This window comes from Dendrobium catenatum, unplaced genomic scaffold, assembly GCF_001605985.2.
Source record: "Dendrobium catenatum unplaced genomic scaffold, ASM160598v2 fragScaff_scaffold_414, whole genome shotgun sequence".
Taxonomy (NCBI): Eukaryota; Viridiplantae; Streptophyta; class Magnoliopsida; order Asparagales; family Orchidaceae; genus Dendrobium; species Dendrobium catenatum.
The window spans coordinates 2780980-2796509 of NW_021318876.1; the positions used below are offsets into that span (position 1 = coordinate 2780980).

At 33.0% G+C, this 15530-nt stretch overlaps 2 protein-coding genes and 1 long non-coding RNA gene across 8 annotated transcripts in view; all 3 read left to right on the forward strand.

Moving 5' to 3' along the window:
• Positions 1-138: 138 nt before the first annotated feature.
• Positions 139-8557, forward strand: LOC110105248 (mediator of RNA polymerase II transcription subunit 31). 4 transcript variants are annotated; one of them, XM_028694224.1, is made up of 9 exons: positions 139-267; positions 448-581; positions 708-805; positions 1006-1102; positions 1228-1306; positions 6510-6754; positions 8011-8072; positions 8213-8255; positions 8297-8557. In XM_028694224.1, exons 2-7 carry the CDS (start codon positions 547-549, stop codon positions 8021-8023), a joined length of 567 nt encoding a protein of 188 aa, XP_028550057.1. In that variant the 5' UTR covers positions 139-267; positions 448-546; the 3' UTR covers positions 8024-8072; positions 8213-8255; positions 8297-8557. The 4 variants fall into 4 exon arrangements, with proteins under 4 accessions (XP_028550057.1, XP_028550054.1, XP_028550056.1 ...); XM_028694221.1 differs by having other exon boundaries at positions 448-577; XM_028694225.1 differs by lacking the exon at positions 139-267 and having other exon boundaries at positions 429-577.
• A 2092-nt stretch (positions 8558-10649) lies between these two features.
• The window catches only part of LOC110105237 (B3 domain-containing protein Os12g0592300), a 20245-nt gene continuing 15364 nt past the window's right edge, over positions 10650-15530 (forward strand). Inside the window, exons 1-2 of one of the 3 annotated variants that reach the window (XM_028694227.1) lie at positions 10650-10784; positions 10882-10982. In XM_028694227.1, the coding sequence (XP_028550060.1) occupies positions 10929-10982 (54 nt within the window). In that variant the 5' untranslated portion in view covers positions 10650-10784; positions 10882-10928. Of the gene's footprint in view, positions 10983-15530 lie in introns of all 3 variants that reach the window. The other 2 variants (XM_028694226.1, XM_020834637.2) reach the window with 2 other exon arrangements.
• LOC110105235 overlaps positions 13448-15530 on the forward strand; it is a 6705-nt gene continuing 4622 nt past the window's right edge. Inside the window, exon 1 of the long non-coding RNA XR_003700493.1 lies at positions 13448-13503. This is a non-coding gene — a long non-coding RNA (uncharacterized LOC110105235). The remainder of the gene's footprint in view (positions 13504-15530) is intronic.

Here is a 15530-nt window from a genome sequence, read left to right on the forward strand (position 1 = left end):
ATTAAGGTCAACCCCTTTATGATCGGATTAAATCGGATTTGACTCAGAATCAGACCGATTGAACCAAATTGACACCTTAACTCCAATCAGCTATAAATATACGCGGATTTTTTTTTTTATATACACTCAGTAGAACAGAGAAAAAAAAAACCCCTTTTACTCGCGGCTAATTTCTCCTGTTTCGAAACCCGCGACGTGCAAACGAGGGGGAAGTCGCGACTGGTAATCGCTGGCGAAGGCATCGACGGATGCAGAGGAAGAAGAGGAGTACGTAATGCTTGCCCGGATTCAATCATTCAAGGCAAAACAGTCATGAAACGAGATTTAAGATTATGTAGGCTTTAAAATGGTCATTTGGTCCGTTTGGCGGGATTTAGTTTAAGTCCAACCTAAATCCTGCGTAAATCCTGCTACGAACGCAACCAATTGATTTCTATTTCCCTCTAGCTGAACGACGCCCTTCTCTTCGCCACCTTTCGTCCTCACCCGCTTTTCGACCTAGCTCGTATAGTGCGGTCGAATTCTCGATGGATTCAAGCAAAGAAGATGCCGATCGGCCCACAGAATCCCCATCCGCGCAAGTATCCCAATTTGTGATCTTTTGATCTTCTTCTATTTCATGTCTTTTGCTCTTTTTTAGTGCGTCGATCCGATCCTTGTCTTGTGGAAATGAAGTGTTTTTTTATTTTTGAGATTTCCTCTTACAGGCCGAAACACCCTTATAAGGACCCCGACGATGGCCGCCAGCGCTTTTTGCTGGAGCTGGAGTTTGTGCAGTGCCTAGCCAATCCAGCATATATTCACTGTGAGCTAATTATGCTATTTCTTTCTTTCTTTCTTTCTTTCTTTCTTTCTTTTTGTATCACATGTTTCTAAGCCATTAGATTCTAGATCACATCTCACGAATCTGCTTGAATTCATGTTGTTTTTTATTCCTCATCTCATTCATGATTTACCAAGCAAGAATAATCTATAAAGTGCTGTCCTGCTTCATTTCTTGTGCAGATTTGGCTCAAAACCGTTATTTCGAAGATGAAGCTTTTATTGGATACTTGAAGTACCTTCAGTACTGGCAAAGACCAGAGTACATAAAGTTCATCATGTCAGTAAAAAATATGATATTTCTGCTATTTTGAAGTTAAACATTACCTTCCAATCGCATGGACATGTAAAATTTGACTTTATTTAGGTTGCTAATTCAACCTATGTAGTTCTGGATATGTTCAGGTATCCACATTGCCTTTTCTTCCTAGAGCTTCTGCAGAATGCAAACTTTCGTAATGCAATGGCTCATCCCGGAAGCAAGGTTTGCATTTCTGGAGAGTGTCATCTTGAGACGTTTTAACCTTTGCAATATGCCATAGCAATCTTACTCTAACAAGCGTTTGTTTGTCTTTCTCATTTCTCCTTTTTTAATGCTTTTGCTTACACGATTCTATTATCAGTTTTTTTTTTCTTTGAAATAAAATTCTTTTACATTATTTAAGTGAAAATATCAACATTGAGTTAATGCCCTTTTGTTTATATTATGAATATGCTTACAGGGGATATTCAAAATTTACTTCATTGGTGCATGTTTTTTTGTAGATGATATTATTCTAATTAGTGATCTGTCCACTAGTATTATTAAAAATAAGTACAATGGAGAAGATTTTTAGAAGATAGAGGCTTTAGAATTTGTAAAACCATTACGGATTGTATGCTATGTAATTTTAGTGGGTATTCATGTTAACAATTATCATTCAATATTGTTAGAAGAAAAACATAATTCCTAGGCGCATGAGATTTAAGTATATTAGGTCTATCATACAGAATAACTTATAGATTTAAGGTTAAATGGTTAACATGGAGAAATGCGCAGGGTGTTGTGTGATGAGAGGCTATTACAGAGACTTAAATGTGGATTTGATAAAAATATGATTACATTGTTGGTGCTGTATGCCCAATGGTTGTAAATAATACATTGATATTTAAGTTGGATGTGTCCTAAATGGCTAAATGATAATGTTAAGATTGATATATAATAAAATTAGTAGTATAAACAAATGAATGTTTATATTTGAAAAAAATCTTTGAGCGATATCTATTAAAGATAAGGTGATTAAAAATAAATTTAGGTGGTTTGAACATACATAACTAAGTATAGAAAATGTGTTTGTTAGATACGTTGATAAAATTAATATAAGAGAATTAGGAAAGAAAAGATGCCAATCAAAGGTTTCATGTATAAGTTGCTCAAAACACTTTGTAAAGAATATATTTAACTGCTTAGGAAATAATTAATACGAATGAATGAAAAAAAAAATGAAGATTCATAATGCCGACCACAAATAGTTGGGATAAGGCTAACGATGATGACGATGATATTGATTTTAAGATACAAAAGGGTCATAGGTGATTAATTTGGCAATAATATCTGTAGCAATAAAAGTAGTTAGTTTTGTTATCCAAAGTTTGAATGTAAATTTTGTATACATTTTCAATAGTATAAAGAAAATGTTGATTATGTAATAACCTTTTGATTGAGAGTTGCAATAAAAATTGGAAGACTTGTTAGTGTCATGCAGTATATAACAAATCACTCTTATCATCATCATTTTCATATCCAAACTGTTTCGGGTTGGTTAATAGTTTGTTGTGATGTATTTTTCATATGCTATGTGTATCGTATCATTATGAATGTTGTAAGGAAAATGTCATGAGTTAATGTAGATGTGCATTAGGAGTAAAGTACAATGCTGACAAAGTACAACACAAAATAGATCAAGCAAACACAAAGAAAGAGAGACATCAATATTTATTTACTTCAACTTGAACAATGCTTATGTTCATGAGAGAGAGGATCCAATCCCTTATTTGTTTACAAGAAATGAACAGTCTGTAGTCCTTTTCAAAGTCCAAGTACATCATTTCTCAATCAAAAAAGAAGTTCAAAGAAACATCATAATAGGTTTACATCACAAAGATGCTCTTCTCATATGAACTACAAAATCCCAGGGGAGAGATCTTGCATATGTAGGCAACAATCCTTACAACAATAACAACAATTCTTTATCCCACTATATGGGGTTGGCTACATGAATCCTTTTTCTTCATTGTGTCATGTTAAGAGTTAAATTCTCATCTAAATCTAATAAAGAATGGTCATTTCTAATATTTTCAAACCAACTCTTTTTAGGTCTACCTCTACCTTTCTTAACATAAGTCAAATCTAATATATCTACTTTCCTAACCCGGTCATCGGAAGACCGCCATTTTATGTGACCAAACCATCTATGACGACTCTCTCTAATCTTATCTTCTATTGGAGCTACTCCAACCTTTCACGTATATGCTCATTTTGTATCTCTCTCTAAGAGTAAAATCACTCATCCACCTGAGCATCCTCATCTCCGCAACACTTAACTTAATATTATGCTTCTCTTTTAATGACCAACATTATGCACTATAGAGCATTGCAAGTCTCACTACCATCTTATAGAATTTTCCCTTAAGTTTGAGATTGACTTTTCTATCAAACTAAAAGCATACGCCAGGGTACATCCTCTTGCAAAAGTCTAGTGAAAGCATCCATGGCTAAAGTAAAAAGATACGGGCTTAAGGCTGATCCTTGATGTAATCCAACTAAAATAGGAAAATACTTGGCCAAACCACCTTGTGTTTGAACACAAGTAACAACTCCTGCATACATATCCTTAATGACTTGAATATAAGCATTATTAACCCCTTTGTTATGTAGAACTCTCCATAGCACTTCTCTTGGAACTTTATCATTTGCTTTTTTTAAATCAATTAAAATCATTTGTAGATCCTCCTTATTCTCTCTATACTTCTCGTCAAACCTCTCAATATAGCTTCCATAGTCGACCTACCTTGCATAAATCCAAATTGATTTTGAGAAACATTAGTGTCATGTCGCAATCTATGCTCCATAACTCTCTCCCATAGTTTTAAAGTATGACACATTAACTTAATTTCTCTATAATTCACACAATCTTGTGCATCACCTTTATTCTTAAAAATAGGAATCAACACACTCATTCTCTACTCATCTGACATCTTTTTAGTCTTCAAAATAGTATTAAAAAGTTTAGTAAGCCAAAAAATTCCTTCATCTCCTAAGCATTTCCACACCTCCATTGGAATATCATCAAGTCCAACAGCTTTTTCACACTTCATTTTATTTAAAGCCTCTTTAACTTCGGTTTTACTAATATGCCGATAAAAACAAAGATCTTTATTTTCATTTAGGGTGCTAAGGTCACTAAAGTCAATCGCATTATCATACTCTTCATTGGAAAGTTTAGCAAAATATCTCATCCACCTTTATTGAATATCCTCTTTTAATAAAATCACTTTGTGATCTTCATCTTTAATACACTTCACTTGAACTAAATTCTTACTACTCCTATCTTTTTGTTTAGCTAATTTATACATATATTTTCGTCTTCATTAGTATCTAATCTATTATATAAATCATTAAAAGTTAAAATTTTTGCATTGCAATATTTTTTACATCTTTTTCTTAATCCAATTATATTGGTTGAAGAAATTAACAATTCTTCCCATTGCTCTATTGCTGCAAAAACTTGAATCTCCTATGCAACTTATCTCCAATCATAGCACTTTAAGCTCTCAAAACCTCGACGGGCTTAACACTACACAATGTCATTTGATTTAGATGACCCCTAAATTGAAGCATTAAAGTGTATCCATTGAATTTCATATGCTATGAAATTTTTGTGCCTTTAAGTGGTTATCTTCTTGCCTTGAATGCAGACTTGACATCAGGATAGATTATAATACAAATATAATCTTTGATCCATTTTTGAAGTTCTTCCAGCATTGCATGTATGGTTTTGTTGCGAATTTTTTACTAAAATGAGGAAACTTTCTTTTTCCTGCTTCCCCAAAATGCAATGCTCCAATGCAAATGAAAACATAACTAAGTAGCTCTTGAAATTTGAGTCTCATGGCAATCAAAGCACTATTGCAAATCTTGAGGGCCTTAGCATCACTAAAATATATTCACCTGCATTACTCAAATATATTTCATTCTTTGATCGGGTACATGCCTGATCCCATCAAAATTTCTAATCACATTATAATGTGTACTCAATCTTATATATATAACCACCACTTGTCTCATAACTGTAAAATACTCCTTATCTCAACCCATAATATGAATAGGACAATTCAAGAACTTGCTTATCAATGCACTCGAATTTTGCAATCATAGAAAGAACATCACCGTAATCTATATATTTGCATAAGTTTTTTTTTTTGGTTTGTTTCTTGCCTGCTTCTTTCTATTTAACACTTAATAATCTCTTTTGATGTTTCATTACTTCTTGGCTCTTGCATTAGAAATACATTTTATTCTTACTAACAAACTTGTTCCAGTGGCATCCCATACAACACAATTTCACGAAAATGCTTATATGAGGGAGGTAAAGAGCACAAGAATATCAAAGCTTGATTTTCATCATTCACAATTATATCAATATACCACAAATCATGGATAATGTAATTAAGCTAATTCAAATATAACTTAATTATCATCCCTTATGAAGTGTGAAGCAAATGGAGCCTTTGTTTCTAATAGCATTTCTTAGAGGCTTTAGGTCAAAACTTGAGCTTGAGTCACATTCTTGTTTCCTCCAAAACCTCCATCAATACCTCGTCCACCAAACACATATTGTATCATCAAAAGAGCTTTTTAATCCATATCTGCCACCTTTTTTGGGTTATGATTGTTGACATATTCAAATGCCCAATGAGTGCTTTCATAAGTTAATGTTAAATTATAATACCACACAACTTGGTTCTCCAAAGGGCAAATCTTTTGTTCTTGATTTTTTTTTTTGTAACTACTCCGAACTATGCTATAATATCAAATTGTTATAACGCAAAAATTATCATCAGGAGCAAAGTATATTGTTTCACAAAGTAAAAACATAAAAGAGATCTAGCAACACAGAAAGAAAGAAAGAAAGATATCAATATTTATGTGGTTCAGCTTGAGTACAACTTATATCGACAAGGGAGGAGAGAAAATCTAAAGGAACAGTCATGATCCCATCCCAATGCCCAAGTACACCCACTTGAAATCAAATAAGAAACTCAAAGAAACTGTCACAATAAGTTTACCTCACAAAGTTGTTGTTTTTTTGTTTTTGTTTTTTGTTTTGTATGCACCATGAGATTCTAGCTGAGAGGGTATGAAGTTATCAATCCTCAAGAAACCATAGTTGCTGATGTAGTAGAGAAACTGAGAATGAAAGAGAGTTCAATCTTGAACAAACCGTTTTTGCTAATAGTTACCCCATAATGGGGAATTCCATGTTAAACAACTTTATGAAATTATCTGCATTATGATTTTCTTGCAGTCTTTTAAAGCTTTGAGTGATTACTTCTGTGTTTTAACTTTCATGAATAACATGCTATTGTGAGTTCAGATTCTGATATGAATGGGAATAGATTTGACATTGCTTTTCCTAATTATTTAGGAGTTGGCCCACCGACAACAATACTTCTTTTGGAAGAACTATAGGTACAATAGACTAAAGCACATTGCACCTCGTCCTCTTCCTGAGGCAGCCGTTGCTCCACCTCCGACTCCACCTGCTCCAATGCCCCCCATGCCTGTGGCTTCGGCACCAACCCTTCCGCCAATGCAAGTTGTTGGACAACCTGGATCTGCTCCTCCCAAAGTTGACATGAGAAACAGCATGGTGGATCGTAGAAAGAGAAAGTACATTCTTATCTCTATCACACATGTTTTAAAATCTTCTTCATGCAAAACTTCTTAACTTATAAAGGTTTATAATTTAATACTCATTTGTGAGCGTGATTGTTTTTTGTCAAAAAGGTACAATTGAATTTCTTATTGTGGTATGCACCTTGATTTTTTGTGTCTTCTAATGAATTTAAGGTTTTTTGTTGAAATTTATTTGATTTAGATTATTTTTAAAATATCACTTAGTAAAAATTTATCGGAATTTTTTAGCTACATCAAAAGAAGCCAAATAATTGTTTTTTAACTGATAGTCTTTACACCTTGGATTCTAAATTGGAATGTTTGAGTTTCATTCATTGCATCATTTCATTGTACTACAAATCATATATTCTAAGACATCCTGTTTTATTTTGTTACACTAAATTTCATCGTTAGTGATTTCATTATTGCCTACTAATTGTATTCTCACCAATATTCTTATTTTATACAATGCAACTATGATATCTAAATTTAAGAGACCATGGAATGTTTTGATCCTCCATTAGTATAGATTCGGTATTATTAATGCCATATCCACTAAAATAATTATCATTGGCCCAATCTTTATTCTATTAAACCTTCCCTTATATCCTAATGTTTTGATGTCCTCAGTTTAATATTCTTCTACTCAATGCATTGTAATTATGTTCTCTGTCAGTAACACATTTTACATATTTGTAAGAGGATTTTCTTTAAAGGAGCATGGTGTTTAATTTAAATTAGAAATATGATCAACGTATTAAAAAAATTTAGAAAAAAAAAACAAACTAGCAAACAAAATGACGCATTCCATTGAATGCACCAAACTGTTTGGTGTATTTAGAGCAAGCCAAACAGTTTGACGCATTCAATGGAATGCACCATTCTGCTTGGCGTATTGCTACAGTATTTTTAGAATTTAGTTCAGTTGATTAGGGTGAATGCGCCATTTTGTTTTGGAAATATTCTTTTTAAAATTTTTGGTAATACTCTCTTATTCCTAATTTAAATTAACCAACATGCTCTTTTTAAAAAAAAAAAATCCTTTCTAGGAAGCACATTCATGGTGGTTGTAAAACATGTGGGCTTTAATGCTAATTCATGAATGCTCAAATAGAATGCCATGTACTTGGTGGTCCTAAACATTATATACCTTTGAAATCTTTCAGATATACCAATTCGATAATTCTGAGGAAGCCCTTTTTTTGTGTAACAGAAATATGTAACTGGCTTGAAAATATTTTATGCTGCAGGAAGGAAGGTTGAAGAATCAAATAGCATTTATTTATTATAAAAAGCTACGTACTGAATACAGGTAAACTTTTTTCTCTATATTAAGTTTTATGCTGTTTGCGGGTGGCTTTTTCCTTAAAACTTTCATTATTACTTTCTAAGTGAATATAAATAGAGATTAGTTAACATTTGATGAATTTTAAACGTTTATTTTTTGAGCAGGAAAAATGTTACTGAGAAAGTGAGAATCGTAGTACCTCATGATTATCACTGTTGGCATTTCTTATGTGGGCAATCTGTAATGGGCAGGGATCTCGATGGCAGATTCTGGAAAGTTCTTCTAAGCTTTTTGTTTTTCCCCAAGCATGATGAGTTTAAGTGGGAATAATTATTTACCCTGTAACATTGTAAAAGTTTATTATTTAGACAAAGTGATTATTGTAAAATTTGTAGTGTCTTAATCCTTATAGAGATATTTGTTTGAAAGCTTGTTTTGATGTGTGATGTTCAAATGTTTTGGTAATGATTGTTTTGATAATTTGAATCAATGCTTCTATTTTTTATGCATCAAGTATGTGAATTTAGTAGTAAATAGCCAAAGGCTGTATTGCAAAGGACGAGATCTGATGACTGTAGTGTAGGAATATGTGCATTAATTCTTCATGAAATTTCAATTTCAAAGGTCAGTAATTCTGCTTCATGTATAAAGGCTATTGGTGTGGAGTCCGGATCTAGTTCTACGTCTGGACTCAAATTATATTTTGACAAGTGTAGAGGACACGTGGATATTTAATTGGATTTCATTTTTTAGGTCATTTTATTTTTCATTGCCGCATTTCACTGCTCACAAAGTAAAAACGCAGTAAAAGGACAGTAAAAGTAAAAGCGCAACAAAATATCAGCAAAATTATAAAAGTGAAAGCGCAGCAAAATGGAAGTAAAAATATAGTAAATTTCACATTATAAATTTTTAAAAAAATTTCCTTACGAAATAGTGCAGTGAATATTCATGTGTTTAAATTTAATTGAAGTTCAAACGTAGAACTACGTCCGGGCTTTGCACCAAAGAATTTCTTCTCATTCACTGCCTATTTTTGGTCATCTTTGTGCCCGGTTCGATTTTTTTTTTTCTCATTTTAGCTCATTGATTTATGTACTTAACAACAAAACGAAAACTATTATTTTATTCACATACCATTGAAGGTTTTAGATAACATAAAAAATCATCATTCTCACATATGTATTACCATATTGTAAATCTACTTATTGCAACACAGCTCATTTTGGCCTATTAGTTGAGAGATTAGGCTTTCAACTACGATGTCTTGGATTCGAATATTTGTGTATGCGTTGTGTGTGTGATTTTGCCTTAAATGGCCTAAATGTCCAAAAAAATATTCTACATATTGTCCGTCCTGTCAATCCACTTTCTAATGAGATCCTATTGTGATTCGTCTCGTTGATTTCTTTCTCAGCGATGCATCATCGGGACTCCGCTCCTCTTCTTCCTTGGCATTCACATTTCACAAGTCCTAGGTCAAATAAATTCTCTCTCTGGAAGAAAGTATCATAACTTCCTCGTCTCTTCCTTGCCACCGACATTGAAGTTTAGATGCTAGATATGTAATTATTTTAGTTTTAGAATTACACATATAAAATTTTGATATTTTTATTCCATCGAAAACTGAGACTCCCAATATAGACTATAGTGTCTAAGAAGTAAGAAGAGGTTGATTAGTGTATCTGATGTTTTAATTTTTGAACATATTTTAATTAAAATTGAGTAAGAATATCTTCACCTATTTTTTTAAATCTAAAAAAATACTTCTATTATTTCTCAGGTTATCTCCTTAGACCATCTCCAACCGTTCGGCAAACAGCCGAATGGAGGTCCTCAAACATCGCAACCGAACGTTATTTCTTCCGCCATTTCATCGCAGTTGAACAGTGCAACGCCAATATTGGCATCGCACTGTTCACTTGCGCCATTTCTTTCTCTCTACCGAACTCGTCTGAGAAATGCGCGAAAGAAATGAGCGAATATTTGGGGGCAAAATGACGTTCCACTGGAGATGAATAACATCTGTTTTTGATTTGACTGTATTTTGAAGTGAAAAATGAGAATTTCGGTTGGAGATGCCCTTATCGTCCTTCCTTCCGCAATAGGACAGTTCCAATAGAACGTAATCTGATTTTTCTATTAATAACCAAAACTCAAAAGTGGAACGAAAAAAACAAAGGAAAAATTATCTCAGTTATTTTAACACATTTTCTACGCATTAGAAGCTGAAATATGTGTTGTTAGTAAGAATTTGTTTTTAATTGACGCAAAAATTCAAAAAGAAATTCAAAAATGGCATGGCTGTAGTGTAATTATTATCATTAGAAAGTATTTTGTTGTAGAATTCAAAATAAAAAAATTAAAACAGTTCGGTAAATAACATAAAATTCGTAAAAAAATAGAATAATTTACACCTGAAAAAGATTTGAAGCATAAAATTAATGTAAAATAATTAAGTGCAATTCAAAATCATATAAAATTTTGGTTATTTTCTCACTTCTCCCTTTCTGTAATTTAAATTTTTTATCTGTTTTTATTTTATTTTATTTTATTTATTGGGCAACATATTATTTCTTTAAAAAATGGCAATGAGTGTAAAATTAATGTGAGCGGTCGGTTTCCCTGTTCTACTTCGGGTTCTCCACTACTTTCTATTGGTATGAGAGGAAGTCATCAGTCGGAAAATGTAGCTCTACCTGTACAGAAGATTGTTGTTAACTTTTGGAGATTTAGGTAAACCTGAAACTACGTAAATCAACGGCCTCAGCTTCATAATATGTGTCTCCTTCCAAGTAGATTGTTGTAGGGTTTTCTGGAAAATGGGATACAGGGACTGAATCTGGAATAGCAAGAAGAAATTTTGCCAACTTGTTCGAGATGACGAGCTGCCAGTTCGTTAAGTTTATGGACCAAAATTTCTCTCAAATCTTGGTAAGCAGCTCCAATGCTGCTCTCTCTCTCTCTTCCTCCCTCAGTTTACATTTTCTGAATTAGGGTTCACAAATGCATCTAACTTCCAGTTCACCTTTTTGCTTCTGTAAAGCTAACAAGGACGGCGTTTTATATTTTAATGCAAATCTCTTGAGTAATTGATATACTGTTTGTCCATTTCATTTAGCAGGATTATCATTTTGTGTCTGATCTATGGTGAGCTAAAGGCTTTGGTAGAGATGGGAATTTACTCTTAATATCAATGCCACTCTTCTTTATGTGTAAAAGTTCACCTCTCATATTGTCAATGGCCGAAAAAACCGCATTTTTCCTAAAATTATTAAGAAATACAGAAGGGAAATTCAGGATGTAGAGCTGATATAGTTCTGAATAGTAGAATTTATTTGATGTATATAAAAAGAAAAATAATGGAGGGAGAAAAGGTAGCAATGACTGAGTTCTTATGGTTGGCAATCGATGCCTCTTCATTACTACCATTGATAAGAGTGATGGTGAGGTGAGGGAGGGGTTGAGAAGAATGAGAGGGTGGACAAAAACTTGTTAGCTATTTATAAAATAAATGCTATAACATGTTTATAAGTGCCAAATGATCTCAAATAACCAAAACGAATTGATGGATTACAAGAAAAATAGAAAGGATCTTGCAGCATAAATTTAGGAACTAGAACCATGAAATGGGCATTGTAGGATTGACACCCTTTCGACAGTTCATCGTGGTCGACTAATTAAATAAAACTGCACTCATAACAAATTAAATAATATGAATATATTATACAAAATGATGTGCACTATTGTTTAATATTGCAACCCCTTTTTTTTTGGGTTTGAACTTTGAAGCACCAAACCAATGTCAAATCAAGTTTAATTAAACACGAGAAAAGTCGCTTGGGACGAAATGGTTGGACTGGTTCAAATCAATATGAATCTACAAAAATAATTTAGGATATTTAACTATTTATTTTAGAAATGAATATAAGTAAAAACTTAAGCTGGTATGTATCACTGGGAACTTGATAAAAAAACTGTTCCAAATTATGAGAAGTTTGGTTAACCAAACAACAGAACTGAATGACAACTCTTGGTAATTTGCTATATGAGTTGAAATCCAATATGCAGAATGAACTCAAGATATATAGAAATATAGGAGCTTAATTCGTCATTATCTTGTCAAAGATATAACTTTTTTTGCGAGAGCAATGGCAAGGGTTCTGCAACTGAGCCTGATTGATGGAATAGAGCTTATTAGTTTTTTTTTATTTGTAACAGATGTTAATCCCGAAAACATTAATAAAATTACATTAAAACATTGTTTGAATTTATGGATAGCTTTAAATTTGGACCCAACGAAGTACAATTGTAATAAAATATAGGTAATTGTTTAATAGATAAAATATATTCTTATTTGTTCCTCTTAATTCAATTGTTGTATGTGCGCTTCAAAAATTCACGCCCCGGACTCTCCGTTGCCCCTTTCTTTCTTCTGGATCATCGTGGAGAGTTTCAATGTTTAAGTTCTGAGGCAAATTTTCAGAAGGTAGACTGCGTTTTGAATAAGACATTACTCAGAGATTTTGCCCTCATTTTGCGAGGATTTTATGATTTGAGTTCAGGTTTTCTATAGGGGCAAGTCCTTATAGTTAATTATACATCTCATAGCAAGAGAACTAATTTAAGAAGAACTGCCTTCTAAAAGGTCATACAATCAGTTAGAACAAATTGTTTGACTACCCTTATGGTTCACTCTTGCATTACTTGTTAAGTAACGTTGATTTTAGCTCTTGCTTATAAATGTGGGCTCCGAAAAATTCCAATTTTGGGGTGTGTGATCCCGGAGGAATTTTCAGAAGGCAGATTGGGTTTGTAGATAAGACACTACCCAGAGATTTCGCCCTCATTTGGTGAGGACTTTTTTATCTGAGTTCTGGTTTCCTATAGGCGCAAGCCCCTATAGTTAATTACCCCTCCCAATAATAGGAGAGAACTTTCGATTAAGGCTAGTCATTTAAAGGGGTCGAATAGGTTATAAACCTATCGTATAAGGATTTTAAAAAATTGGCTGAAGTGATCACTTTAGAGGGTCCAAGTGGCAACTGTTGGCTGGTCAGATTATCACAGATAGCGGGCCATGTATATCTTAAAGAGGGATGGAAGGAATTTGTTGAAGCTCATCATGTTGAAGAAGGTGACTGCTTGGTTTTTGAATATTGTGGGAGTTCACGCTTTAGTGTTCTAATATTTGACAGAAGCGGTTGTGAGAGAGAAGCTTCATACTTCGTTAGAATCATGAATCCTATACCTACAAAAGAATGTCAGGCAGAGGAAAAACACGAAAGGCAACTCTCTGATGTTTTAAAATTTTCTTCACCACGATTTCCTTGTGATGATAATTCATCCCTGCAAGTGGTTTCAGATGATGAAAAAAGCTCTTTGTTCAAAGGAAAATTTGATCGCAGAAGGTTTCGTGCTAGATCATGTGCACCCAATAACAAAACTAATTGTGGTGAGCTCTCCTTCATGTCCTGCTTTAGCTACACTTCTTAATTTAATGAAAAGTTTACTGTTTATTATGGATGTGTTCAGAATAACTATCACAAAGCATTTCATTTTTGGGAGCATTATATAATATTCAAATTGGATTAGGATGCGCTCACAAATTTGACATGTGATTTTTCTATTATATTTAAATGACATGAAATCACATAATTTCAATTTGCAGGAAATTTAAAAATAATGAAGGTATTTGCTGTATCAAGACATTAGACGTAATAATGTAACAATTACATAGAATACAATAACAACAATAACAAGCCTTTATCCCACTAGGTGGGGTTGGCTACATGAATCATTTTTCTCCATTGTGTCCGGTTAAGAGTTAAATTCTAATCTAAATCTATTAAAGAAATGTCAATTCTAATATTTTCTAATCAAGTCTTTTTAGATCTACCTCCATCTTTCTTAACATAACTCAAATCTAATGTATTTACTTTCCTAACCGGGTCATCGGAAGGCCATCGTTTTATGTGACCCAACCATCTAAGGCAACTCTCTCTAATCTTATCTTCCACTAGAGCTACTCCAACCTTTTCACGTATATGCTCATTTCGTATCCTGTCTCTAAGAGTAAAGCCACTCATCCACTTAAGCATTGTCATTTATGTAACACTTAACTTAATATTATGCTTCTCTTTTAGTGGCCAACATTCTGCATCATAAAGCATTGCAGGTCTTACTACCATCTCATAGAATTTTCCCTTAAGTTTGAGAGGGACTTTTCTATCACACAACAGGCCCGATGCATTCCTCCACTTCAATGATCCAACTTGAATTCTACCAATAATATCCCCATCTATTGCACCATCACTCTGAACAATAGGCCCAAGTTATCTAAAACGTGTACTCTTATTAATAACTTGATTGCCCAAAGTCACAATCCCCCACTAGATCTAATATTACTAAAATTACACTCTATATATTTAGTTTTAGATCTACTCACACGAAAGCCTTTAGACTCTAAGGTAGACCTCTATAAATCAAGTTTTCCTTCAACTCCCTCTCTAGTTTTATCAACAAGAAGAATATCATCAGCAAAAGCATACACCAATATATAACCGCTTGCAAATGTCTAGTGAGAACATCCATGACTAAAGCAAAAAGATATGGGGTTAAGGCTGATCCTTGATGTAATTCAACTGAAATAAGAAAATACTTAGTCAAACCACCTTGTGTTTGAACATATGCAACAATTCCTGCATACATATCCTTAATGACTTGAATACAAGCATTATCAACCCTTTTCTTATGTAGAACTCTCTATAGCACTTCTCTTGGAATTTTATCATATGCTTTCTCTAAATCAATAAAAATCATATGTAGATCCTCCCTATTCTCTTTATACTTCTCCATCAAACCTCTTAGTAAATGTATAGCTTCCATAGTAGACCTACCTGACATGAATCCAAATTGATTTTGATAAACATTAGTTTCATGTCACAACCTATGCTCCATAAGTCTCTCCCGTTGTTTTAAAGTATAACACATTAACTTAATTCTTTTATAATTTGCACAATTTTGTGCATCACCTTTATTCTTAAAAGTAGGAATCAACACACTCATTCTCCACTCATTTACCATCTTTTTACTCTTCAAAATAATATTATAAAGTTTAGTAAGCCAAAAAAATTCCTTCATCTCCTAAGCATTTCTACACCTCTATTGGAATATCATAAGGTCCTACAGCTTTTCCACACTTCTTTTTTATTTAAAGTCTCTTTAACTTCGATTTTACTAATATGCCAATTAAAATAAAAATCTTTATTTTCATTTAAGATGCTAAGGTCATTAAAGTCAATTGCATTCTTATAATCTTCATTGAAAAGTTTAACTAAATATCTCATCCACCTTTGTTGAATATTCTCTTCTAATAAAAATACTTTTTGATCTTCATCCTTAATACACTTCTGTTGAACTAAATCTTTACTACTCTTATCTCTTTATTTAGCTAATTATATATATATATATATATATATA

Bases quoted from the DNA above. Each gene is read 5' to 3' on its own strand.
- LOC110105248 (XM_028694221.1), top strand. The intron at 578-707 runs GCAAGTATCCCA...TTCCTCTTACAG, and splicing joins CCCACAGAATCCCCATCCGC to GCCGAAACACCCTTATAAGG. The intron at 806-1,005 runs GTGAGCTAATTA...TTTCTTGTGCAG, and splicing joins CAATCCAGCATATATTCACT to ATTTGGCTCAAAACCGTTAT.